The 25,401-nt window shown below is 60.3% G+C and overlaps 1 protein-coding gene across 8 annotated transcripts in view; it reads right to left on the bottom strand.

Annotated features, from left to right (window-relative positions):
- STAB1 (stabilin 1) overlaps nucleotides 1-24,484 on the bottom strand; it is a 28,069-nt gene extending 3,585 nt beyond the window's left edge. Inside the window, exons 1-54 of one of the 8 annotated variants that reach the window (XM_058560544.1) lie at nucleotides 24,302-24,484; nucleotides 19,660-19,796; nucleotides 19,201-19,316; nucleotides 18,877-18,962; nucleotides 18,736-18,805; nucleotides 18,276-18,371; nucleotides 17,854-17,964; nucleotides 17,405-17,601; nucleotides 17,032-17,162; nucleotides 16,745-16,872; nucleotides 16,363-16,451; nucleotides 16,010-16,147; nucleotides 15,728-15,871; nucleotides 15,487-15,549; nucleotides 15,075-15,188; nucleotides 14,916-14,969; nucleotides 14,594-14,674; nucleotides 14,016-14,174; nucleotides 13,525-13,587; nucleotides 13,190-13,285; nucleotides 12,854-12,940; nucleotides 12,213-12,324; nucleotides 11,570-11,756; nucleotides 11,366-11,459; nucleotides 11,097-11,255; nucleotides 9,159-9,254; nucleotides 8,370-8,465; nucleotides 8,188-8,235; nucleotides 7,892-8,022; nucleotides 7,610-7,721; nucleotides 7,118-7,195; nucleotides 6,929-7,027; nucleotides 6,697-6,795; nucleotides 6,418-6,549; nucleotides 6,071-6,199; nucleotides 5,841-5,897; nucleotides 5,356-5,439; nucleotides 4,638-4,833; nucleotides 4,432-4,527; nucleotides 4,298-4,343; nucleotides 4,119-4,195; nucleotides 3,788-3,913; nucleotides 3,530-3,603; nucleotides 3,301-3,375; nucleotides 2,925-3,047; nucleotides 2,559-2,606; nucleotides 2,268-2,345; nucleotides 1,998-2,144; nucleotides 1,414-1,554; nucleotides 1,252-1,311; nucleotides 660-836; nucleotides 502-588; nucleotides 245-394; nucleotides 88-144 (exon numbers count right to left, since the gene is read on the bottom strand). In XM_058560544.1, the coding sequence (XP_058416527.1) occupies nucleotides 88-144; nucleotides 245-394; nucleotides 502-588; nucleotides 660-836; nucleotides 1,252-1,311; nucleotides 1,414-1,554; nucleotides 1,998-2,144; nucleotides 2,268-2,345; nucleotides 2,559-2,606; nucleotides 2,925-3,047; nucleotides 3,301-3,375; nucleotides 3,530-3,603; nucleotides 3,788-3,913; nucleotides 4,119-4,195; nucleotides 4,298-4,343; nucleotides 4,432-4,527; nucleotides 4,638-4,833; nucleotides 5,356-5,439; nucleotides 5,841-5,897; nucleotides 6,071-6,199; nucleotides 6,418-6,549; nucleotides 6,697-6,795; nucleotides 6,929-7,027; nucleotides 7,118-7,195; nucleotides 7,610-7,721; nucleotides 7,892-8,022; nucleotides 8,188-8,235; nucleotides 8,370-8,465; nucleotides 9,159-9,254; nucleotides 11,097-11,255; nucleotides 11,366-11,459; nucleotides 11,570-11,756; nucleotides 12,213-12,324; nucleotides 12,854-12,940; nucleotides 13,190-13,285; nucleotides 13,525-13,587; nucleotides 14,016-14,174; nucleotides 14,594-14,674; nucleotides 14,916-14,969; nucleotides 15,075-15,188; nucleotides 15,487-15,549; nucleotides 15,728-15,871; nucleotides 16,010-16,147; nucleotides 16,363-16,451; nucleotides 16,745-16,872; nucleotides 17,032-17,162; nucleotides 17,405-17,601; nucleotides 17,854-17,964; nucleotides 18,276-18,371; nucleotides 18,736-18,805; nucleotides 18,877-18,962; nucleotides 19,201-19,316; nucleotides 19,660-19,796; nucleotides 24,302-24,382 (5,712 nt within the window). In that variant the 5' untranslated portion in view covers nucleotides 24,383-24,484. Of the gene's footprint in view, nucleotides 1-87; nucleotides 145-244; nucleotides 395-501; nucleotides 589-659; nucleotides 837-1,251; nucleotides 1,312-1,413; nucleotides 1,555-1,997; nucleotides 2,145-2,267; nucleotides 2,346-2,558; nucleotides 2,607-2,924; nucleotides 3,048-3,300; nucleotides 3,376-3,529; nucleotides 3,604-3,787; nucleotides 3,914-4,118; nucleotides 4,196-4,297; nucleotides 4,344-4,431; nucleotides 4,528-4,637; nucleotides 4,834-5,355; nucleotides 5,440-5,840; nucleotides 5,898-6,070; nucleotides 6,200-6,417; nucleotides 6,550-6,696; nucleotides 6,796-6,928; nucleotides 7,028-7,117; nucleotides 7,196-7,609; nucleotides 7,722-7,891; nucleotides 8,023-8,187; nucleotides 8,236-8,369; nucleotides 8,466-9,158; nucleotides 9,255-11,096; nucleotides 11,256-11,365; nucleotides 11,460-11,569; nucleotides 11,757-12,212; nucleotides 12,325-12,853; nucleotides 12,941-13,189; nucleotides 13,286-13,524; nucleotides 13,588-14,015; nucleotides 14,175-14,593; nucleotides 14,675-14,915; nucleotides 14,970-15,074; nucleotides 15,189-15,486; nucleotides 15,550-15,727; nucleotides 15,872-16,009; nucleotides 16,148-16,362; nucleotides 16,452-16,744; nucleotides 16,873-17,031; nucleotides 17,163-17,404; nucleotides 17,602-17,853; nucleotides 17,965-18,275; nucleotides 18,372-18,735; nucleotides 18,806-18,876; nucleotides 18,963-19,200; nucleotides 19,317-19,659; nucleotides 19,797-24,301 lie in introns of those variants that run through there. The other 7 variants (XM_058560498.1, XM_058560535.1, XM_058560518.1 and 4 more) reach the window with 7 other exon arrangements.
- Between the last annotated feature and the right edge of the window lie 917 nt (nucleotides 24,485-25,401).

Genomic DNA, 25,401 nt, shown 5'->3' with positions numbered 1-25,401 from the left:
TGGGCCAAGAGAGGTGAAGCTGCAGACAGCTTGACTTGGTGGTGCCTAGACCCTGCCCAAAACCCCACCCAGCTCCCAGCCCCTTACCTGCTCCTGTGAGCCCTCAGGACAGGGCGGTTCCAGCCCACAGATGCTGCAAATCTTCTGGAACAAATGGAGGCCAACACAGCAAGTTCAGGTAGATGGACAGGACAGGTGGGCTTGGGCCCCTGCCCATCCACCTCTGGGCTACGGCCTCCCTCACCAGATATAGTGGCCGAGTCTCAAAGCGGTCACAGCGGGCACCAAGGCCAGGTGGCTCCAACAGCTGGTCTATGCCATAGGCCAGGCCACCCTCAAAGGGCAGGTGCCGCTGCACGATGTGGGCATCATCCTCACCCACCGTGAGCTCACCCTGCAGGCAGAGGATGTGGGGGACATGGGGGTCACAGGTGCACTGCAGCCCCCCTATGCCAGGGCCCCTGCCTCCTGCTTCCTTCATTTAAGCCTCTCCAGACTCACCGGCCGGGCACGGCTGCAGGAGAAGGAGATGGGGGTCCCATGCATGGTGCGGAGTGGGCCCAGGTTGGGCAGGTCAGATGCCAAGGCCTGAGCAGATGGAGGTACGGTTGGAGCTGGGCAGGCAGGCTGTGGGGACCAAGGTCTTGGGGTGCACCCACCTCAATGTTTCGGATCACATGGCCCCGAAGAATGGCTGCCAGCTTGTTACGGTGGTCCTCATGGTACAGCCAGGCCTGGCGATCAGGTGGAAGAGCTCGCAGGGCGGAGTCTGTGGGCCACAGCATTGTGAGGGGCCTATGGGACGCATCTCGAAGCAGGGGCAGGAGGCCAGCCACCTGCCAGGATGGAGCAGAGGTATGGCAGTCACAGCCCAGTCAGAGACTGGTGGGCAGAGGCAGGGGGCTGGAATGTAGAGACCAGGAAGGGGCTCCAGGGACCCAGGCGGCCTTCCCACCAGCCACACTTCATCCCAGGCAGATAGACATGGACATAAATGCAGGGATAAACATGCATTTAGGTACCTGCTGTCAGGTATGTGGGAACGCTTCAGCAGACACATGCTCACACTGGGAGGCTCATGCACACAGATATGGCCTATGCACACAGACAAGCTCACTCCCACAAGGGATAGGTTCATACACAAGTGGGTGTGCACAGACAGGTGAGCATACACACAGTGACAGTCACCAGCATACACAAGGTAACACGTGCACATATGCACACTGACAGGCCCACACACAGGAGCAGTACCGTCACAAGGCTGCTGAAGATCTTGTAACCGAAGCTCTCAGCGGCGGCGGTGACGTTTCTCTAGGGAAAGGAGCTTGTGAGCAGGGAGGTCAGGCGGGGAGGGAGGATCCCAGGCCCCCAGCCGCCGGCCTTCCAGCCCCCAGGCCGGTGCCCAGGTCATACCCGTGGGATTGGGGCAGCGTCAGGCTCCCAGTGCAACGCATCAGGCGGCAGCAGGACACGGTCAATGAAGTGCAGGACGCCGTTCACCGCCTGCTGGTCGCTGCTCAGCACGCGCGCGTAGTCGTTGAGGTATATGCTGCCCTAGGGGCGGGGCACGGGTGCATGGGGGGGGCCCGGGGGCTGAATGAAGTCAATTGGTGGGGTGCTCGGGAGCTGCAGGTGGGGCCAGAGGCGGGGGCGGAGCCTGGGTTGGGCAAGTCTTGGGGCGGAAGGTGGGCGGGGTCTCCCCTCCCTCCCAGAGAAACAGCAGCGGCGCGGGACACAGCTGGTGGGAGCGGGCATCGGCACAGGGCCAGGCTCAGAAGTCCTGAGCCCGGGGATATGCCCATGGGAGAGGGAAGTCCGGGCCGACTCATATCCCTCTCATCAATGAGAGCCCGCCCTGGCCCAGAGGAGGTGAGAGGGTCTTAAACGGGGGGGACAAGCATAGGCGTGCAGTGGCGGGGTTTGAAAGCAGCTGAGTCCTGGGTCGGCGGAGAGCCGGGGCGTGGTCGGGCCGACCCGGGGGCGGGGCCTGAGCTCACCTCCTTCTCGCTGAAGCGCAGCGGGTGCCCCGAGAGCGTGGTGACATAGCCCTCCTCTAGCAGCTCCTGGCTCCGCAGCTGCCGGCAGCCGACCACGTGGTAGCGGAACACGAGCTGGCGATGGGCGCGAATCCGGGCCAGCTCATCCTGGAGTGGGAGTCGTGAGGGTAGAGGGGGTGCCCTGACTGCCGCCTCTGTCCATGCAGTACCCACCCCCCGGAGTTCCCGTTCCTCCCCAGCCTTACGGGGGTGGGGGGGGGCCTGCGTTACCTGCGACAGGTTGGTCATTAGATCTGCATGCGGCACGAAGATTGTGAAAGGCCCGTCACCCTTGAGCTCCTTGTATTCCTGGAGGGATGGGGGAACAGCTTGAGTGGAAGAGGGGCAACCTGGGACCAACTTGGGGCTTCCACAGACCTTCCGGGAATGACTTGGACTCAGAGAGACCAGACCAGCCAACCCTCTGACCAAATGAGAATACCGAGGCCCGGAGACCAGAGGGATCTGCAGCGAGGGAAGCCCAGGCTGGACCGAGGAAGCGGAGGCCAGCTGGTCACTCACCAGGAGGTGGAGGCTGAAGAATGAGGCATGCCTGTCCCGAAGGAGCTCCTGGGGGGGGAGGGGGCAAGGATCTGCTCAGATTTTGGGTGGCCCCCACTGAGGGCCTGCTGCCTGTCCCAGCACTTGTAGCGCCAGATCTGGCCAAGGCAGAGATGAGGAAAGGAAAGCCAGAGAGATCTGAGCTGGGGTCAGGATTAGTTTTATGGATCACAGCTGAGTCAGGCCCAGGTAGACTCAGAAGTCAGGCTCAGGGTCATGGTCAGGGTCAGGATCAGGCTCAAATACGGGGTCTTAACCAATATCATGGGTCAGGCCCATGGGGGCATAGCCAAGGTTGGGTCAGGGGTCTAACTTGGGCATCATTACCAGGCCGACTCGGGCACGGCAGGTGAAGCCATCACCCACGGTGTGGGCTGCATCACAGGTGCAGGTCCTCTGGCCATCCCCCGTGCTTTTGCACATGGCGTAGGGGCTGCAGCCTCCATTATTCTGAGGCAGGGAACGGAGAGAGAGGCATCAGTGGATCCCAGGACTCCTCTGCCTCAACTAGCACTGGGGAGGGCACCATGAAGTTCCCTCTCCAACCCCCAAAGCCCTGTTTCCTACTGGTCTGTCAGACTTGAGATCGTGGGGAGGGTGGGTCACCCTTCAGAGGCCCTTAGGACCCTGCTGGGAGTGAGGAGGGCTGGTTCCTGCCTCAGTCCCCTCCTCCTCTGAAATGGGGTGGGGTTGGGGGCCTGACCTGGGAGCAGGGGTCCAGGAGCTTACAGGTCCGGATGCCGTCCCCACTGTAACCCTCGCGGCAGCTGCAGGAGACCTGTCCCAAATCCTGATCAGTGGGGCTGCTGGGACCCAAGAGTAGGCCAGTGCCCAGAACAGAAGGAGTAGTACCCCCTCCCCAGACTTGGTCTGAGGAGGCCCCACCCTATGGGGGAATGGCACAGCCCCAGTGTCAACACTGTTGTGCTGACCTGCTGGGGGCCTGTGGGGATACATTCAGCGTGCAGGTGGCAGCCTCCATGGTGGATGAGACAGCTGTTAATTTCTGAGGGAAGAGACACTAGGATGAGGGCTGGCCCTAGGCAGCTCCTCCATTCATCTGTCCATTCAGGTGCTCATCCCCTACTCTCTCATCACCTCAGTTCCCACACCCCTGCCTAGTCTAACTCAGATCACTGAAGTCAGACCCCTAACCCCACATACACCCAGGCTGGGGATCCCAGCCTCACCTTGGCACAGCTCCCCGTCGCCAGTGTAGCCATCCTGGCAGGTGCATGTCCGCTGCCCAGGTGCCACCTTGGTGCAGTTGGCATGGGGAGAGCAGCCCCCATGGTCATGGGCACAGGGGTCCACCTCTAGGGGTAAATGATCCCAGAGAGTTGTGAGGAACAGGCACAGGGACAGAGGAGCAGGGCATATGAGAAAGGAAAAGGTCAGAGGGAGGGGTGAGACCCCAGATGGGACAGGGATAGAAACTGGACCTAAAGGGAGTGGAGAGGGCTCTTCAGGGAAAGCCACCCCAAAATTTCAAGGGGGCCCGGGGCTTCAGTGTGGCTGGACCTGAACAGTAGATGCCGTTGCCCGAGTACCCCGCAGCACAGACACAGGCAGGGGCTGCAGCCGAGTCCTGTACGCAGCTGGGAGGGATGGCAACAGCTCAGCCTATGCCTGTCCAGCCCCTGCCCAGCTCCCAGTCTCCCCACCCACTTGCCCACCTGCCCCAGGCTGAGCTCACTTACTTGGCATTGGGGTCGCACTTCTTTGGGCACTGAGGGCCAGTGATTTCTGGAGGGCAGGAGGATGGTCCTGGTCATTCAGACCCCAGAACCACCTCCCCAGGGGTCACCTGCCTCTTCCCCTTGGGGCCACTCACTCTGGTCACAGCGAAGACCCTGCCAGCCCACATTACAGACACAGCTTCCGTCCCCGCGCAGCCCTTCCTGGCACAGCCCGTGGGCACAGTCACACACTGGGTGTGGGACAGGGGAGGACAGGAGTTACCCAGTGCTTTCATCCTGCTCCTGCTGGGGTGTCCTCTGCCAGGATGCCCACCATTCCCACTTGCTCCCTCGTGCTCACCTCCAGTGCAGTTGGGCCCGTAGCGGCCCAGCTCACACATCTCACAGGCTGTTCCATGGAAGCCCTCTTGGCAGCGGCACTCTCCACTGCCCAGGAGCCTGTCCTGGCACTGCCCATGGCCTGAGCACACACCACCCAGACCCCCTGGGCATGGCTCACACAGTGTGCCGAAGAAGCCGGGGCAGCAGTCAGGCACCTGCAGGGAGGGGGTGCAAAGGAGGTCCAGCACAGGCCAGGACAGATGTCAGGAAGAAGGGAAGGGTCAGGGCAGGGGGAGAGCATCTTGGGGCCCCAAAGCCAGAGAACAAAGCAAGTTGGACCCAGGGAAATGGAGCCCACCTCCTACAACCCTCCCCATGGCAAGGGTGGGGAAACAGACTCAAGCAGGGAGGGGCTGTGCCAGATCCCACAGTGAGGGGCCGAGCTGGGCCCATTGCTGCCCCTGGGGGCTTGGTTGATGCTGTCAGCTCCAGGCTGAGCCCCTTTCTCCCTCTTCCCATCCCTACTCACAGGATCGTGGCCACAGGGACAAACACTGGCCCCTCTGACCTGGACCTCTCTCCCTTCCCCTTCCTCTGGGGCCCTTGCTTCACTGGGCTCACTCTAGTCCCAGCCCTGCTTCTGCCCTTGAAATCTAATCCAGGCTCCTCCCCTTAGCCCCACTCCTACCTCCTTCTCTCTGGTCAAAGACGTGGGTGGGGGGTACTTCAGGGCAAACCTGGATCTTCTTGGCACACGTGTAAGAACAGCCCCGGGAGAAGGAGTAGCCAGATCGGTAGACACAGCTCTTCTTGGGAGTGTCCTGGAAACAAGGACAGGCAGGAGGGCTCAGCTAGTGGCTGGGGTAGCTGCAGGGCAGTGATTCGGGGGGTAGGCAACCAGACTACAGGTATCAGTGGGTGATAGGGACGAGCAGGATAACAGAAGTGTCAGGGAGGGCCAAGACAGACAGATGTGACAAGGAGAGGGCAGGCAGGATCCAGGCCCTGCACAGGGTCACAGGCCTTGGCCACAAGTCCAAGTGATGCCTTCTCTGGGCAGACCTGGGCCCAGGCCTCCTGGCCTCTACCAGGGAAGTGGAGCAGCCCACGCTGTTCCAGTTCCCCATGCCTGGGTGAGCAGAGCAGGGCCCGGGGGCTTAGACACGTGGGAGCAGTGAGAGCAGGCGAAGCAGGACCGCAGTTGTGCTAAGCCCAGGCGCACCTCCAGCTTGAAGCCCTGAGTGCAGCGGAATTTCCGGGTGCAGTTTGTACATTTCTCCTGGGGGTTGGGAGGGCAGAGCGTCAGGGGGCCCTGCAGTGGGGCCCCCAAACTCACTTTCCTTCGTCTAGGACAGGCTGACAGCTCCAGCCCTGACCAAGTGCCCTTCCCCGCCAGCCAGCATATTCCAGCTCTGAACTCCCCAGACACCCTCCTCTGTCCCAGCCTCTCACCCGCAGGGCCTCAGCGTGGCTATGCAGGCAGCGGCTTGAGCCCACTGTCAGGACCCCTGACAAGCCGAACAGTGAGCGGCCAGGGGCCTCCAGCAAAGGGCCTTCCAGTGGCACATGGTTCACCTCAGGCTGGGGAGTGGGATAGGAGGCTGAACCCATCCCACCCCACCACCACCCTCACCTCGGGGGCTACAGGCCAGGGCCGGGGGTATCTCCACGAGTGGGGGGTCTCCCAGGATGGGCAATCCCTGGAGCAGAGGTTGGAGGCTCCCAGGTGGGGGAAATCCAAAGAGAAGAGGTCTTCAAGAGCAGGGTTCCCCAGGGTAGGGTCTCCTATTCCCCCAAACCTGGCCGCTGTGGTTGTAGAAGACGAGCCAGTGGGCAGGGCCCAGGAGGGAGTTGCGGTGTCCCCCCCTCTGCAGGGCTTCCATGGAAAGCGCCTCCCCCAGGACCACGTGGTGTCGTACTGTGTCTGCGTCCTGGGGGGAAGGAGAAGCTCAGGGGGCTCCAGGACCACCAAGTGCCCCAGACAGTGTGTTCTACCTCCTGTGTCCCTTTGCTGTGGGATGAGAAACCTCCCAGGCCTTCACCCTCCCCCTCGGTTGCCCCCGTCCGGGTGACCTCACCAGGCTGCTTATGTTGCCCTGGACCTCCAGAGAGTGGTTTGTGGGCACAAAGATGGTGTAGGCAGTGGCAGCCTCAATCTGGGGTACCAGCCTGTGGTGCTAGGAGCAGAGGGCCAGGGTCAGAGAAGGGCATCATCGCCCTGAGTCCTGACCCTGGGAGCCAGCCAGCCCCCTCTGCACCTCGGGGAGGGCGCCCCTGACCAGCCACTCCCCTCTCTCATCTTGCCCTTACCTGCAGCAGCTCCCGGAAGAGGCGGAAGGCAGGCACTGAGTCCAGCTGCTGCAGCAACCCCTGCCCAACTAGCACGGCCCTCCTCGGAGGCAGTAGGACCTGGCATGCAGCATGTGGGCAGCATGTCAGCATGTCATTGCCCCTCGGCCTGCATAGGAGGTTCCCTGCGCACACCCCCTCCAGCCATACCTGGCTGAGGACATGTAGGACACCGTTGGTAGCGAGGAGGTCAGCCACGTCCACGCTGGCGTTCTGCACCCAGACCCTCTGTAAGACAGCAGGCAGAGCTCAGCCACAGGTGGACACAGGTAGACACTTAAAAGTGAGTGCAGCACCAACAGAGAAGCTGCTGGGCACACAGGCTCCCACTGGTGGCCCCCAGCCTGGCCCAGATACCCTCAGACTCAGGACCCACCAGATGGGCACACAGACCCTCACCAGAGCCCAGGCATGAGAGGGACAGGTATGCACATGCAGACAAAGGAACAGACAACCTCTGGCAGGGTGGTCACTGCCCAGCAGCAAAAGTGTCTTGAGCACACCCTCTGAGTCTAGTCCTGGGCAGGGTGAGAGGACCCTGATCTCATCCCTTGGGGTCCCTGGTCTGGGAAGCCTACAGCCACTCGAGTTCCCTTCCGTGCCCTGCATGGTCCCCTCTTCTGCCCGGAGTTCACCACATACCCCACTGATGTTGTGAATCTCCCAGCGTGTGGTGGGGCTCAGGGTGGCCACGTCCTGCCCGCCCAGCCGGGCCAGCTCCTCCTCAGAGAGGGCGCCCTGGAGAAAATGGGCCCTGAGGGGGCACAGTTTGGCGGACCATGAACCAGGTTAGTGTAACCTACAGAGACCCGCTAGGACTGGGCTCCACCCCAAGGGATGGACACATGCCAAGCTGAGAACCTCTGGGGAGGGGCTAGGTCTCCCACAGAAGCCCCCTCCCGGGGCCCAGCCCTGGCTGCCCACCTGACCAGTTGGGGCAGCATCCTCGGCTGCAGCCAGAAGGCCTGGTCCTCAGGGCTTAGCCTACGGATGGCAGACTCAGAGGGCACCAGGGCTGTGACTCGGCTGGCAGCAGGAAGAGTGATGCCGGCACTCTGTGCACACAGTGTGCAGGGGGATGGGAGGAGGGATGAAGGCAGCCACCATCTTGAGATCACCTGCTCCCCGCCTCCAGCTCTTGGAGATGTTATATGGCGCCCCTGCATCCAGGGAGGCCTCCTGAATGTGAGCCCAAACCCCAGCATTCTGCCCTATCCTACCTTGATCCACTGGTAGAAGACAGAGAAGTGGGCATTTGCCTCCAGTTCCTAAGAGGAGGGAAGGGGCTGAGGTCACAGGCCTAAGGACAAACCCGAGTCCCCCTCCCCGCAGGACCCCGAGCACTGCCCTCCCACTTTGGGTGCATGAGAGGATTCCTCCCCAGGCATAGGGAACCACTCACCTGGAAGATGTCTCCATAGCAGCTGAGGCCATCACCCTCATAACCAGAAGGGCATGTGCAGACCCGTTGACCTCCCCCCACTGCCCGGCAGGTGGCCTGGGGAGGGGGTGGGGCAGAAAGACATAGCCTTCCATTCAGCACCCGTATGGCCAGCAGGACAGCACCCATCCTCCATCTCTCTGTTCACCCTTGTCACCCATCCTCCTGCTGTCTGCCTATCCAGCCACCTGTCCCCACCATCTATCTCTCCATCCATCCAGTCTGCATTCATGTTGCTCCTTTGGTGTGCTTGGCTCTGCTCTCCAAGATCACTGAGAATTTGACATGAGTTACCCCACCCCATCATGACAGATGGGTCCGGGAAGCCCAGGGCTGTGGGACATCCAGAAGGTTCTGGACCCTCAAGAGAGGCCTGAGCTGAGAGCAGGAGGAGCTAGCCAGGCCAAAAGTGTGGTGCAGGGAGGCCTTCCGGGAATACCCAGGGAGAGGTGTGGTGGTGTTAGAGCAGAGCGAGGTCAGGGGACAGCGAAGAGCTCAGAGTGACTGCAGGAGCATGGAATGGGGACAGCGAGGGCAAGGGTGGAGAGAGGAGGCTAGGCAGGGGCTGGGACCTTAATAAGGAAGACTGAAAGCTCTATCCTGTGGGCAAGCGGGTGACATGTTAGGATTTGGGATTTAGAAAGATTCCAGTCCTGACCAGAGACAGAGACACCCAGAGAAAGTACGAGAGCTGCAGCCGAGGCCCACCCCAGAGAGCCTCCCCAGGGCTTGGAGCCCTCTCCCCCTCACCAGGTCATGGCAGCCACCGTTGCCCGCCCGGCAGGGGTCGATGGGGCTGCACACGTAGCCATCCCCTGCGAATCCCAGCTTGCAGGTGCACCGGCTCTGGGGAGGTTGGCGAGCAGAGGGCCCATCTTAGCAGGAGCACCCAATCCTTTCCTCCTCCACTCAGCTCTCGATGGGCACTATCCCCTGGGGAGGTCTGCTCAGACCCCAGAGGAACTTCTCCCAGCCCCACCCTTGGAGACCCATGTTCCAGATGGGGAGACTGAGGCCCTGCGGGGAGACTGGCTCTTGGGATGAGTCTGAGGAAGTGATGGCATTGGCAGGGAAGTGTCCATGAAGACTCAATGCCCCTCTGCTCTCGGGCCTGGGCCCTGCCAGGGCCATTGAGGTTAGCGGTGTGTGGGCAGGTATTTGCCAAGTCAGCCCCAGGGATAGCGGCTCAGATCCCACCTCCAACCCTGCCACCCTGCTTAGCTGCTCTGATACCTCCCCCTAAATGCCAATGTCCTTGGGCTTGTCCACACTGCAGGTGAGTAAGAGGTGACTCCTCAGATCTCAGTTGCCCTTGTTTGCAAGCTGGGGGCATCTCAACCTGCTTCTTCCCGTCCTTAGTTCTGAACCTTACAGCTCCTGATAAGAGCTCTGGCTCTCATGCCCATTTGAGTTCTCACTGCCCCACAGGCTGGTGGTCCAGGCTATCATGGGGTGGGAGGATAGGGTCCTGAACCAGCCAGGCCTGGCCTCCCAATTGGCATATTTGTGTGTGTGTGTGTGTGTGTGTGTGAGGAGATCAGCCCTGTGCTAACATCTGCCAATCCTCCTCCTATTTTTTTTTTTTTTTTTTTGCTGAGGAAGACTGGCCTTGGGCTAACATCCGTGCCCATCTTCCCCCACTTTATATGGGACACCGCCACAGCATGGCTTGCCAAGCAGTGCGTTGGGATCCGAACCGGCTAACCCCGGGCCGCCGCAGCGGAGTGCCCGCACTTAACCGCTTGCGCCACCAGGCTGGCCCCCCATTGGCATATTAGAGATTCTTAAGTGCCAGCCAGCCCTCAGGTTCACCAGGCCTGAAATGCTTCATATGGAAGCCTCCAGGTCCTGAATCCTGTGACTAGATTCTGAGACTGCAAAGTTTCAGAGCTGGATTTCCATGAGTCTAAAGATTTGGGGAGGGGCCAGCCCAGTGGCCTAGCGGTTAAGTGCGCGCGCTCTGCTTCGGCGGCCCGGGGTTCGCAGGTTCCGATCCCGGGCGTGCACCGATGCACCGCCTGTCAAGCCATGCTGTGGCGGAGTCCCATATAAAGTAGAGGAAGATGGGCACAGATGTTAGCCCAGGGCCAATCTTCCTCAGCAAAAAGAGGAGGATTGGCATTAGATGTTAGCTCAGGGCTAATCTTCCTCACAAAAAAAGTAAAAATAAAATAAATAAATAAATAAAGATTTGGGGACATCACTCCCCTTGGGCAGAGGTCTCTTCCTGCTTTGCTCAGCATGGAATTCCTAAGTCTAGAACAGGGACTAGCAAGTAACAAGTGCCTAGTAACACACAGGAAAGCAACGAATGAGTGAATGAACTCACTGTCAGAAGACGATGGCCCCGGTGGCCAGTTAGAGCAGAGAACTTACAGCTTCAGTTACAAGAGTCCTCATGGCTGAGAGACAGGAGTCACAGCCTTCTGATTTGGAAAAAGTGTTGCCTTACACTGGCACTGGAATGCACCTTCCTTTAAAACTATCATGGCCTTCACATTGCTTCCAGCACATGTCTGCTGCTTCCAGATTGTATGACTCAACATTTCAGAACTGGATTCTCATGTGTGTCTGATGTTTAAGACCCTGAGCTTGCGTTCCCGGAGTCAGATGGGGTAGAAAGAGAGGCCCCGAGAACAGAGACCCACCCCCCACTACTCTGCTGTCTCTAGGCCTGCTGCACCTCACCTGCCCGGGTCCCACATAGCTGCAGAGGGCGTCAGCGTGGCAGCCTCCTCGTGCATCCAGCTCACACTCATCGATGGCCACGCAGACGCGACCATCTCCGCTCCAGCCTTTGTGGCATGTGCAGTGGTGGGTGCCCAGGGCCCCGGGGACACACTCCGCCTGTGAGAGCCACCGATAAATGACTCAAGGCTGCAGGGGGGTGGGAAGAGGGCAAGAGAGTCCCACTTCCCGCCCCTGGGCCAGGACTTAAGGGAAGGGGCCAGACTGACATTCTCTGAGCAGCTGCCACGGTCCGGGTGGGAGCAGGGGTTGCTGGGTGTGCAGGAGAAGCCATCGCCCTCAAAGCCATCGAGACAGAGACACCTGGGGGCAGGTGAACCAGAGGCCTCCACTCAGCCTCTGGAAGAGGCTAGAGGCTGAGCAAGCCAACAGCTAGGTCACGGACTGGGCAGAGGGGCAGCTTGAGTCCCCACCTGGCAACGCCCCCCTGGCTGACACAGCGGGCATGCAGGTGGCAGTGCTGGGCCCGTTCTGAGGCCCCACAGCTCCCTGTGGACTCGTTGCAGAAGCGGCCGCTGAAGCCTGGGGCACACGTGTCACGCTGGCACACGCCCCCACTGCCTGGACGGTTGTCACATAGACCGTGGACACAGCCGCAGTCTGCAGGGAGGAGACGAGAGCTGGACACTGAGGGAGGGCAGGGCTGGCTGGGGGCCAGGGTGCAGTGGAGGGTGCTGGGAATGGGGCCACCGGTGTAGACTTGACTTCGGGGTCACAAAGTCAGAGGTCATCCCAGACTCAATGGGCAGGCAGAGGAAATGTGAGGGGGCGTCCCCTGCTTTCAGGCACCCCATTCTAGCTGCCCTGCCCCCAACACCACCATCAGGAAGTTCTTCTGTGTGTCCAACCTAAATCCAGAATGCTTTAGATTAAACGACAGTTCTCTTCATGGCATGGGTGAAAGAGACACCTATTTCTGTTCCCAAATTCTCTTCAACTCCCTCTGGCCTTCATCCTTCCTCCTGGGGCTCTGTTCCCCTTCTTGGGAGTCCCCAGACCCCTTTCCAAGCAGACCCTTTTTCTCCCTGGCAGGCAGCCTGGGCTAGGACCACCCACCTTCCTGGCACTGGTCTCCATGCTTGTTTGGGTTGGAGCAGATGTGGCAGGCGATGCCCTTGTAGTCTGGGAAGCAGAGGCAGGCCCCATTGCCCCGGACCCCATCGCTGCACTGGGGGTGGGCAGGAGGCAGGATCAGTCATGGGGAGGGGACTATCCACACCCTCTCCCCCAACATCCCTGCCCTCCATGGGCGGACTCTGAGCTCCTGCTCCCTGGAAGCACTCCCCTTGGAAGACACCTTCCAAATCACCGAAGCTGTCAAAGAACTAGCCCCTAAAAGGCACCTGGCCCCAGAGGCTTCACAGGTGACTTCTGCTCAACCTAGAAACACATAAGTCCTGTGTTCTTCCATAGCCGTGTGCTCAAGTAACCTTGATATTACAAAGTGTCAAAAACAGAACACACAAAACTATTATACTGACAAATAGCCTTCATGAAAATAGATGCAAAAATCTATCTAATTAATTATTTCTAATTAAAATAGTAAAAATAATTTGGTCCAGCTTCCACTGCTTAGATGTGAGGAACTCGAGGCCAGAGATAGGCAGGCTGGGCTCAGACACACAGCCAATCACTGGCAACTCGCGAAGCAGCCCCTGTCTCCCCAACACCTCACCCCATGGCAGGAGAAGACTCACGTTGCCTTTGCCATAGCAGGGATTGGAGAAGCCCCCGGGACACTGTGCACAGTCAGGCCCAAAAAACCCTTTGCAGCAGCCAGGTTTCTATAAGAGAGAATGTGCTGAGGCTCCAGTAGGGAGCCATGCCATCCCCACTGCCCAGGCTGCCTCTGCTCCCTGGTCCCATCTCTAGAGCAAGGGGGTGGGTGAGGCCCCTCTATGACACCTTGTCCACCACTAGGATGCAGCACAGCTCTCTGAGGAGGGCAGCTCACTCAGCCCCAGCCTGGGCACCCCAGAGGAGAAGCAAATGCCCCAGGTCACTAGGGAGTGAGCACCCACACCCAGGCTCACCAGGATGGTCTGGTTGCAGTAGCGGGCACAGCCCTTCCTCAGGACGTTGAGCCCACTAGAGTCATAGGTGTAGACACACTCCTTAGGGAAAATGTCCTAGGTGGGCCGTGCAAGGCTGGTCAGCAGGCGTGGGGCCTGGGTTGGCCCTTCTTGCCAGGCAGCCCTGGTCAAGGGACGTTAGCCCCCTGGGTCCAGCACTCCCACCCTCAGTGGGTCGAGGAGTGCTGAGCCTCCAGGTCCAGCCTGGCCTCCCAGCCCCTTCTCCTCACCCTGACCCAGAAATCTCACTGGACAGTCAGGAGTCTGCCCTGAGGGCTCGGCCAAGGGATGCTCACCAGCGTCACGCTGTTGGGGGGGCAGGTGCTGGTGTTCAGGACTTGGCAGTCCACACAGGAGCCCTGGGCAGGACAGGAGGAGGGGCTCAGAGGGGTTAGTCATGGTTTATTTATTCATCAAACCCTAAGAAAGTGGGATTGAGCCGAGACCCGAGGTAAGAGAAAGAGTCAACCACAGGAGGGCCAGGGGATGGCGTTCGGGCAAAGGCCCAGTGTAGGGGGCTCAGTCTGAGAGTGTGAGGGAATCACAGGCCTCCCAGGGAGACTGGGGACAGAGGGCCGGAAGACGCAAGAGTGATCTCAAAGGGACAATTGGTAGGTCTGCTGAGGGCTGGGTTGGGGAAGTCCAGGTGGATCTGTGGGTCTGCGCCAGGGCCCCAGAGCCACCATCAGCCCACCCACTCACTTGTGGAGAACTTCCCTCGGGAGAAGACCCCTATACAAGCAGCGCTGGGGTCTCGTGGAAGGCTCACTGTGCACCGTGTGCTCACCGCCACGATCTTGTGCTGCTCCTCGCTGCAGTGCTTGGGCAGGATGGGCAGGATGGTCGGGGGCAGCAGGATGCCCTCCAGCAAGTGGATCACGCCATTGGCGGCCAGCACATCGACTCTCCGTAGCGGGACCCCCTCAGGTCCCAGCAGGATGCGCCCCTGTGGCAGAGCCCGGTGTGCAACCCACCCAGCCCAGCAGGCCTCAGCCCAGCCCCAGTGCTGCCTCCAGCTTTGCAACGTTGAAGGCCCAGCCTACTGGGCCCTCTCTTCGCCCCTCTCCTTGGCAATGCCTCCTGCTCTGGCAAAACTGCTCCAGCCCCTGTGCCCTGACCCATGTGGTTTCCGCCACATGGAGTACCCCCGCCCATGTGCTCACCTTCTTCCTCTTTGGAGCCCTCCCAGCCCATTGGGCCCCAGGAGAGGGATTTGATCTGTGCCTGCCTCCAATATGACCCTCACGGGGCCTGCCCGCCACCGGGGTCAGAGCATGAAGGCAAGTCTGAAAGAGGCCAAACAATTGGCCGATCATCACCAACCCCTCCATCAGTCCATTCATTCCAGATGTTCACAGAACCTACCTCCTCGGAGATATTCACAGCCAGGACCTGGTTTGCCGTGGTGAGGACCCGACCCTTGGAGATGAGCTTCTCAACAGTCAGCTGGGGTGGAGGAGAAGGTGGCCTTAGGCTGGGCACTGGCTATACCTTGGAGCCATGCCCAGTCCTGCCCAGGGGACTCACAGCTACTGCCTTGGTCCCTGGGCTCTCCTCTGTGCTATCATAGTCCAGATGGGAGGGGAGAGGAGGAGGGCCACTGGGATGATGGGAACCCAAAGACAAACCCCCCACCAGCCCATAAGTGGGTGCGAGCTGGCTGCCCTCCCGGAGGAGGAGCTCTCACCTGGCCGTGGCTGTAGATGTGGTATCTCACTAGCTCCTGCAGTTTCGAGAGACCCTGACAAGGGAGAGAGGGCTTGGCTGCTGGAGGCCCAGCAGGGTAGGGGAGGGTGGAAGCCCTGGTGCCCCCATATCCCCAACACCTTCTCCCCACTGAGCTTACTGCCGTGAAGAGGTAGATCAGGCGGCCATCACGCAAACTGTCCACAGCCTCGTTGCTTGGGGCAAAGACTGTGAAGGGCCCAGGCCCGTCCAGGATGGATGGTAGTCCGCAGTTCTATGGCGGTGGGAGGGAGACTCAGGGAGGCTCCGTGGCCAACCCCCACCTCTGAGTCCTGCCTGGGCCCTGCCACCATTGGCCCACAGGGAACTCCCACTGGGAGTAAGTGGGAGACATCATCAGGGGGTCCATGCTACCACAGAACCCCAGGGTGGTGATGGGCAGGTTCTAGGATGGGGCATGGGCATAGGCCCATGCTACTCCAGAACCTCAGATCACTGCGGGGCAGATTCTGGGTAATGAGGGGTCCTGGCCCAAAAGATCAGATGGGCTAGGACCTTTCCCCCAAACTCACCTCCAGGATGGTTTCAAACCGGCTGAACGCCTCAGTGGAGGCAAGGATCTGGCTAATGGTTCTCTGTAGGAAGGGATGAGCATGAGGGCCCCAGAGAAGACGGTGAGGCTGCTCAGCCCCAGAGGGGAAGGAGCTGTGCTCCAGCTCTGCCCAGAACTGCCCCTGCTCCCTCTCGGAACTCTGTGTGAGTCAGAGGTCACCCAGTGGCACAGGGTGAGGTGAGGGGAGGGCACTGGCTCACCTTGGGGTCCTCAGGGAGCTCTGTTGGGGGCTGCCACCGCAGAGCAGTGACCACGTGGAAGACGCCATTGGCTGCCGGGTAGTTGGCCTTGTGGATGGTGAATGTCTGCTGGGGCTGGTCTTTGTACTTGTAGGTGTATTTCCTCTAAGATACCAGGCCTCTGGCTCAGACTCCATATGCCAGCCCCCTGCCCTGAGGCTCCGTCCCACCTCCACACCTTTGCCTGGGCTGTGTCCCCAACTTGAGACTCCTCTGGTTCCCAGGCTGAGGTCCCCCACATACCACGAAGCGGTTGAAGGTGACAGTGATCTCTTGCCCGGCCAGTGTCCACCACCTGTGTGTATACTGGGTCCCTAACTCCTCCAGGATGTGCTGCCCAGCGATGATGTGCTGTTTACAGAGCTGCTGGGCAAGGGATGCCTGTGGGCACAAGAGGATCAGGGTGCTGAGTGGGTGCAAGGCGACTGGCCCTCTTCATGCCACCCCTGCCTGAGCAATGGAGGGGACAAGATGCCTCCCAGGCCTCAGTTCCCCAGAGTGTGGACGAGGGGCTCTCTCAGGGCCCTGAAGCCTGCAGCAGGGTCGAGGGAGGAGGCAGAGGCCAGCAGCCAGCTCCTTGATGGGGAAAGGCTCACGTTTATGTTCCTGGACAAGATGGAGGAGATAGATGGCACCAGCACGGTGAATGGGCCTGAAGTGGTGAGGATCTCCCGGCAGCCCTGGTCTGGGGGGCCGGAAGAGGGGGCATCAGAATGGATCTGGGGAGACTCTCAGGCATCAGTCCTAGGTTTTGGAGAGTCGGGGTGGGGGTATTGGGTCTAGGTCTAGGGTAGATGGGGGGGCATCAGGATCTGGGGGGGCTAGCTCCCGCCTCCATCAAGCACCCCACCACAGCCCACTCTCTGCTCCCACAGCTCTTGGGCAGAGAAACAAGCAGCTCTGCAGAGTCTGCCCCTCCCTCCCCGCCAGCAGTACTGGGTGCAAGGAGCGGGTCACAGGCAGGTGGGGGCCACACACCCAGCATAGTGAGGGCGACTCTCAGCCGCAGGAACATCATGCTCGTCTGGCCGGCCTTCTGCACCTCGTGGAGCAGGTGTCCGTAGCAGGCACGCCCGTCCCCAACCTCACCCTCCTTGCACACACAGCTAGGGGGTGTGGGTGGAACTGGTAAGGGCAGGGGGTGTAGCCAGTCCCCACCTCTTGGCCCTCACCCCCCGTCCCCACAGGACCCTTGAGCTGAGGGTACACGTGTGCACACTTGCCCCTCCCCAGCCCATCCTCTCTGCTCTGCCCCTAGTGCCCACCTGGTCTTCCCATCAGGGGTCACCTGGCAGGTAGCTGACCGGTCACAGGCGTTGGGGAAGCAGTAGGCAAAGCAGCCCGCAGAGGCATTGTGATTGATGCTGACCATGCCTGGCTTACAGGAGCAGGAGGCCTGGGCCCCCGGGCAGGGACAGGACAGTGACATCACGACTGTGAGAACTGCTGGCATCTGCCGCACCCGCAGAGCTCTGCTTGGCCCCCACAGCCACCCTCTGAGAAGAGGGCTGTCATCCTCTTCCTCTTTCACCAACGGGGCATCTGAAGCTCCCAGGAGGCCCGTGATTTGCCTGGGGTCCCACAGCCGGTGTGGGTGGGGGAAACATGGGGCAGGCCCAGCCCAGGGCCCTGGCTCACCTTGCCTGGCCTCTGGTACAGACACAAGGTGGTGTTGCTGGGGCAGCCGCCGTGGTTGGTGGTGCATGGGTCCTGAGGCAGACACATTGTCCCATCGCCATGGTAGTTCTCAGGGCAGCGACACTCTGCCTGCCCCCTGGGGCTCACTGAGCACTGGGCCAATGGGGAACAGGGCGATGGCTGGCAGGGGTCAGGGGCTGCCAGGGCAGAGAGAGAGCCCAAGTGAGGTGGGCACCCAGGAACTGCGTCTCCCCATAGCTTCCACTGGGACGGCCCAAAGATGGGGTGAACAGGTTGATCTCGACCTTGGGGACAGGCCCTCTTCCCCTCCCTCAGGGACAGTTCTCCCTCCCTGTAAACAGCCAGATTGCACTTGCGGGTTTAAAGGATGTCCTCCCAGAGCCTGCTCATCCTGAGCTGGGGCCCCCGCCTCCAGGCCACAGGTTTACCTTGGCATTCACTGCCCTGCTGTGTGTACCCGGGCAGGCAGCGGCAGGTGGGGGCCTCTGCCGAGCACTGGGAGTTCTGGGGACAGCGCAGGGCCTGGCAGACAGGAAGCTCTGAGTGAAGAAGGGAGAGTATTGCAGCGTCTTGAAGCCTCAGGTTGGAGAGGAACACAAGAGCAAAGATGCTCTGTCTAATTTGCTGTGTGACTCTGGCCTGGGCCCCGCCCTCTCTGGGCCTCTGGGCCTCTTGGCTTTGGAGGTCTCGGATGACACCACTTCCTCCCGACCAGCTGTGTGCCTCTCCTACTTAGAAAGAAATTAGGCTGTGGGCAGAGGTCCCGCTGATGCTCAGGCCCCATCCCTCACCCCATTGGCCTCTCCTGCTCTGGTCACTGAGTACCCGCGGCCCCAGCAGCACTGTTTACCTTGGTCACAGTGGGGTCCAGTGTATCCCGCAAAGCACAGGCAGCTTCCATCCCCGAGTGGCCCGTGGCTGCACACACCATGCACACAGCTGCACACTGAGACGGACACACAGGGACAGACGGGACCCCAGCCTCAGCCAGGGACACACAGGGACATCGAGTCCCTGCCCTCTGCATTTCTAGAACTCAATTCCAGCAGGTAAAACCTCAAGAGTACAGAGCTCAGGTGTGGTGAGAGCTGAGGGGAGGCACCAGCCTGGGGTTTAGGGAGGGCTTCCTGGAGGAGGCCTCCAAGAACAGCATGTGCAAAGGCTGGAGGTATGATGATGCAAAGCTCGTATCCCTAGAGGGGAAGTGTGAGGCTGAGGGGCTGGGAGGGAGGCTGGTGGGGGCTGGTGTATGGGTCCCCACAGGCCCCAGGTGGACACTGGCTCTGCCCTCCTGCCCAGCCAGTGCTTACCTGACTGGCAGTCAGGCCCGAACCGGTTGGGGTCCTGGCACTCCTGGCAGGCTGAGCCACTGAAGTTTTCCTGGGGGAGGGATTCACCAAGTCAGTGTGGCCCCTCCTCTGCCAGCCACCCCAGCCCTGCCCAGCCCATACCTGGCACACGCAGGTCCCGTTTCTGTCTATGCCATCCAGGCAGGTCCCATGGCCGTTGCATGGAGTCTTAGCCTCCCCAGGGCACTCTGTGGACCCCCAGAACTCAGCTCTGCCCCAAGAACTCTCAATTCACCCCTGACCCCAGCAGCTCTGGCAGCCCCAGACTCGACCCCTCCTCCGGGGCAGCCAGAGCCAGACGGCCAAGCTGTGTTGGCTCTCAGTATTCATTAAATGAACGACGGGGCATGCAGGCAGATGCTGCAGATGGGAAGGTTGGGGCTGGGGTGTAACAAGCAAGGCTGGGACCTCCCTTCTCCCCCATACCATAGCACTCGGACCCCCAGTAGCCAGGGCAGCAGGCCTTCTGCACCACATCCTTCCAGCACTCCAGTCTGCAGCCGCTCATGGACACCAGAGAGTCCCCCAGCTGTACCTCGTAGCTGGGGACAAAGGGTAGGCAGGTGGGTGGGCACGCGATAGGAGGGGCTCCACCCTGCGGCCCTACCCCCACCTCCCCACACTCGGGTCATTCCCCCTCCCCTCTTTCTGCCTGCCCAGAGATGAGCACAGGGCTCGCATACAGTTGTGCTCAATAAACACCACCTGCCCCAGCCCTCTTACTCCTTCCTCCCTGCTGACATCTGCCCCACGGGAGAGGCCCACAGACACATGGATAAGTGAGTCCCTGCCCTCACTCCCAAGGCCTGCCAGACTCTCCCTGGTCCCCTGCCACCCCACAAGATGCTCCTGGAAGCAGGCAAGGATGGAGGCGGGGGTCCACACCGGCAGTCCTGTGATATCTTCCCTGGGAACTCCCGAAGCCAGCCTGGGGGACACGTCTGCTTCTTGGCGATGGGGCACATGGTGCAGGGCATGTGTGTGACAAACTTGGTCTTCACGTCACAGCGTCTGGACCGAACCTGGGCCACGGGTAGGGTTTGGAGTGAGAGGCCTGGACCCTGGACCCTGAACCCAGTCCTGACTCTGTCCTGATCGTGGCAAGGCCTAGCACCCCTCTCTAGGCCTTGGTTTTCCACCTGTTCAGTGGGGATAGAGAGGACAAGGAAGGCCCTGAGAGACTGGGGGAAACCTGTTTGTCACAGGTTGTCATTGCCACAGTGACCTCTGTCATAGCCTGTCCCTAGTCTGTCCATAGCCACGCACCTCTGCCCAGGGCCCCAAAGGCATGCCCAGAAGCCTGAGAGTCTATACCTTCTGACACAGAGAGAATCTAGCCATTTTGTTCCACCTCAGCCCATTTAGATGAGAAAACTGAACCCCCGGCAGGTGGCCCTTGTGCAAAGCTACCCAGTGACTGGGTGTGAATCAGGGACTAGAACTTGGACTCTCAACCTAGTGCTCATTCTCACTTTTCATTTAAAAATAAACTCTAGGGGGCGGCCCTGTGGCTTAGTGGTTGAGTGCGCGCGCTCCGCTGCTGGCGTCCCGGGGTCAGATCCCGGGCGCGCACAGACACACCGCTTCTCCAGCCATGCTGAGGCCGTGTCCCGCATACAGCAGCTAGAAGGGTGTGCAGCTATGAAGTACAGCTACCTACTGGGGCTTTGGGGGGAAAATAAATAAATAAATAAAAATTAAAAAAAATAAAAAAAAACTCTAAATGATGTGGCTGACACTATTTGGGAGGAGAACGTGGTGACTCCATCTTCAATTCCCGGGCATAGGCAGGACGTGTGCTTTCAGCCACTCACCATGGGGCTGGCCCTCCAGCCATTGCTCTGCTCTGAGCATATGCCCACCCTGCTGTTGAATGACCCTTTCAGCAAGCCCAAGGCTCTCTCTGCTGCCCCAGGGTCAGAGACCCGGGAGCCAGCCCCAGACCCTAGAGGCTGGCCTGCGAGAGCCCACCTATGCAAGGGGTCTGCATGCATTTGGGCCAAGCAGTCACATTCCCTGAACCCTGATCCCAGGCCTGGCCCATGGCCCCAACACTGTGATATCATCAGATGGGCAATGCATATGGCGAGGGAGCTGAGAGGACCCAGGCTGGAGGCCCAGGTGGCTTTCCAGGGGAGGTGACAATTGAGTTGGAACTGGAAGGATGCATGAGAGTTGGCCAGGGCCAGTGCTTCTGGCAGAGGGGCCAGGAGAGGCAAAAGCCAGGGAATGGGAAGGAGCAAACGACCATGTGTGACAGGCAGAGAGCAACTGAGGAGAGGCTGGAAAGGGGCTGGCGGCCAGGCCAGAGAGGTGAGGGAGAGTCAGGGGCAGCCCCATGACTCAGTTTGTGTTTTAAACGGGCCCTTGGGCTGCTGCATGGGTAACAGAGGCGGGAGCAGGAGAAGAGGCCGTCACCTGAGGGTGCCAAGGACGCCCAAGCCCTGTAGTCCCGTTCACTGGCCTGCCATAGTCCGGCAAGTCCACCATCACTGGGGCTACCTTTACAGCAACTAAGGCCCAATAACCTATAGCACTATACCCTGGAAGGACGGAAGCTAAACTTGTGGTTGTATGCAGGAGAAGGGGCCATAGGAAGGTGCGTTTTGATGGAGGAGAGGTTTCTGGGACTTGGGGCACAGCCAGGAGAAGCTAAGATGTTCTCATCTAAAAAATGCTGAACACGCTATGATCCACAGGGAGCGAGCTCTTCCTCAACCACATTACAGATGTGTGGCCTCTCAAAGCACGAGAAAAGGAGAAACTGGGCCCCGACACTTTCTTCTGGTGACACCGGCGGCCTCTCCGTCGCTGTGATTTGGCCTTTTCCGCTCATGCCTCTGCGGTCTGCAAAGAGGGAAGTTGCTGCGAGCAGCCTCAGACCAAGCTGTGGGGTTGGGGGTTGTGGTCTCATTCCCCACCCCGAGGCTTGGTCTTTGCTGAGCCAGGCAGCAACTAGGAAGTTGGGTAACTCCAGGGCCGGGCAGCTGCTGGCTCAGGGCAAAGGCTTGGCAGGCAGCGGGCTCCCCTGAGGGCCACCTGGCCAGCTGAGCACAGCTGTCAGCCCAGCCACCACTGGCCTGGGGACTAGCTCTCAGCCAAATGTTGGTCAGCCCTAAATAAGGGCTCAGGGGAGTGAGGGAGCGCTGTCCTCGCTCTTGGGCAGAGCAGGGTTTGATGAAGTGGCGAGTAAGTTATGGGCACAGGAGGAAGCTGGAGCCTGGGGTCCTGTGGTGGACATTCATGCGCAGGATATTGAGTGTGTAAATGTGTGTGAAATGGTGGTCGATGGATAAGCCAGGTGCCAACTCACACTTTTCTCTGGGGACCACGCCGGAGGTGGGCACTTAGGCTCCCTCTGCCTGGCTGCCTGGAAGGAGCATTAGCAGCCCCAGCCCACAGTCTCACTGCTGGTCCTGCTGGGCGGAGTGAGGCTGGACCCCGGCCGAGCGCTGAATTAGATTGCCTTCTTCCTGGGGGCACCTCAAGCCTCGCCTGAGCCAGGCGGATGCTGCCCCGCTCCCTACCCCAATCCAGAACCGATTTTGCAATGTTTGCTTCCCACATAGACGCTCTGGGGAAGTTGAGGAGACATGAAGTGTTAAGCCTGTTGTGAGAGGGTGGAAAAAATTCCCACAAGCTGGGGCCCGGGACCCAGAGCCCAAACTCCCTCAGAGAAGAAGGGCCCCCCAGACTGCTTCCCCTGCCCCTGCCCTACATCAATGCCCCTCTGCCTTCAAATCCCAGCTGGAGACCACAGGCTCTACCAGCATCAGCACACACCTAGCACAGAGGAGGTGCTTGGTAAAAGGCTGTTGAGTGGACAGACGCTAAGACCCTCTCCTCCAGGAAGCTTCCCCTACCCTACTGCCTGGGGTGTGCCTGAGTCCTGCTCCTGCCCCTCGCTGGCTGTGTGAGCCAGAGTTCATCCCCTCCCCTCGGAGCCTCAGTTTCCTAGTATTTACAATGGGTCTCATGCTACACGGGGTGCCGGGAGGGCTGAGTGACTGAGGGTGTGTGAGAGGCGGCTGGCATTGCTGCGTCCCCGCCCACAAGAAACCCTGGGACCCTCTTCCCTGGCCCAGGCTGGCTGAGCCAGCCCCAGAATGCAGGCTTACAGGTGGTCAGAGCCATAGGTCTCTGTCAAGGAAAACTTTCCATCCAGAGGCCCCTCACTGACACCTGTTCCCAGAACAAGAAGAGGTGGCAAGGTCTTTGAAATTCCCTTCATTGTACACACGGGGAAACTGAGGCACAGAGGGGGCAGGAACCCACCGGCAGGGCTCGGCACAGTCTGGGACCCTTGGCTCTTCCAGCATCACTGTCACCTTTTCAGCCTCAGATCTGCCCGTCCCCAATCCTGACCTGGCCCCAAAGCTGGTGAGGCCCCTCTCCCTGCCCCTTCTCTGAGGGACCGTAAGGAGACGAGAGAGAGCCCAGTGGTGGCAAGGGCCTGGGTCCCTGTCACGGTTCCCTCTGGCAGAGGGATCCGAGGCGAGCCCTTTTTCTCTCTGTAGCCCAGTCTGCCCGTTAGTGAGAAGGGCAGCAGCAGCTGCCTCAAGAATCAGATGAACATAGCCTCACAGGGGGTCCCTCACCCAGAGGCAGGCCTCAGCCAGGTGACTCTGTCTTCATACTCAGGGTGGGAGGCTCTTCTAGAAACTCCAGTAGGGACAATGTTGTGAGAGGTGGACCTGGGTGGACCTACAGGCAGGCAGCCTTGGGGCGACCAGCACACATGGACCTGACAGCCACACACCGGGACACTGTCTGCTCATCCTGCGTGGCTGGATGGGGAATTCAGAGTTGTCCTGACCTGTCTCCATCATCCTTGGGCCTTGGCTTCCTCAGGTGGAGGACAAAGGACCCATAGCCCTGATCAATGCCTCAGGGGCTGTGAGGACTTGAGGGGATAACGCCGGTGTGCCCAGGCGCGCGTGCTTGAGAATCACAGCTCTCAGGCTTGACGGTGTTATTGTTGGACCCAGAGGGACTGGAGGTGAGTAGACATCATTTTGCCTCTGGGCACTCTTGGGGCCGGACACAGGTACACACACGTGCACACACACCCGTACCACACATATGTTCCATGTGAGTCTCAGTTTGTGATCCCCACGAGGGTTGCGGGTGATCACGTCTCTGATCCTCACGTCAGGGCCACATACAGACCCGTCCTCAGTCTGGGCAGGAAGGGCAGGAGGATGGGCCCAGCTCAGTACCTGTCACCCTCAGACTGGGGAGCACTGGGACAGCTGTCCACACTACACGGCCGGCCAGCTGGGCACAGTTAGAGGAGGGCAGGCCGACACACCCCTGCTACCCCAAGCAACCAGACACAGACCTCAGCCTGCGGAGGTGGGCACAACAGCCTGGCCCTCTGGTCCTGCTCCGAGGAGGTCAGACAAGTACCAGCTGCCCCGTGTGCCCCCAGGCAGGCCCATGCAATCTGTGTGCGCTCCCTCCCTGCTCCCACCACTGGCCGGCAGGGCCTGGATACCATGCCCCTCTGCAAGTGGCTCACACTCACCTTCTGCCCCCTGACAAAGCTGGAGCCTGCTAGGCAGAAGGCCAGGAGGCAGAGCAGGAGGAGGCCGCGGGGCCCTGCCATGGCCGACGGCGGCTGGTGCGCACGCTGTCCGGGACAGAGTCAGGACAGCCGGCGTGGGGAATGAGCTCTAGGAGGCAGGCACAGGGCGGGTAGGCGGGATGGGGCAGGCAGTCGCTTTAAAAGCAGTCCGGAGGCCCCGCCAGCTCACCCCCACAGGAACCCGCCAGGATTTCCTCCTGCGTATCAGCAGCCTGCAGGCGGAAGGGAAGGTGCTGGCCACTGACCCCTGCATGGATGGCCTGAGCGCTGCTTGGGGCTTCCTGACCCGGGACCCTCGTCCCGGCATCACAGCCTCCAAGCCCCCCATTAGCCACAAGCCTGGGGTCTATCAGAGGTAATTCAAATGCAAATACAAACAACTCCCCACCCAAGGGTCTGCAAGCCCAGCACGTTCCATTCAGAGGCACTGGAGAGCTCTGGTGGTTAGGGATAGGGCAGCCCCCGAATCAGGTCTGTCCGCCTCACCTTTCCTACTGCGGAGGGTACGTCAGGACTCCCACTCCCCGCCAGGCTCTGTGCTAAGTGGACGGCGCGTCTGACCGCTCCTCTTCTCACCTGCCTGCCCACCTCCACCGCCTGACCCCCACCGTGTCCCTGCTCCTCCCTCCTTTACCAGAGGGGCCTCCTCAGTGCTCTCCCTGCAGCCAGTACCCCTCCCTCCTGGATCCGTCCTCCACTCAGCAGCCCACTGCACTCCAAACCCCTCTCCGCACCGGGCCCCAGCCTCTCTGACCTCGTCGCCTGCTCCCCTCCTCGCTGCTCCAGCCATGTGGGCCTTTCTACTCCTTAACCATGCCAAGCAAGCTCCCTTGGTGCTGCGGTTACCCCAGATCCTCTCAGACTTACCGCAGGGTTGCCTCAGGTTAAAGGTCACCAACTTTCATCTCGTTGTAGCACTGGCCACCAGCTGATACTGGTTTATTTAGTTCATTTTCTGTCTCCCACTAGAATGTCAGCTATGGGAGAGCAGGGACGGTGCTAGTTCATATAGTAGATGCTCAATACAGATTTGTGGAATG

The sequence above is a fragment of the Diceros bicornis genome, chromosome 2, assembly GCF_020826845.1.
Source record: "Diceros bicornis minor isolate mBicDic1 chromosome 2, mDicBic1.mat.cur, whole genome shotgun sequence".
NCBI classification, from domain to species: domain Eukaryota; kingdom Metazoa; phylum Chordata; class Mammalia; order Perissodactyla; family Rhinocerotidae; genus Diceros; species Diceros bicornis.
Note: the sequence above shows the minus strand (reverse complement) of the source record. Positions and strands in the feature narration are given on the sequence as shown.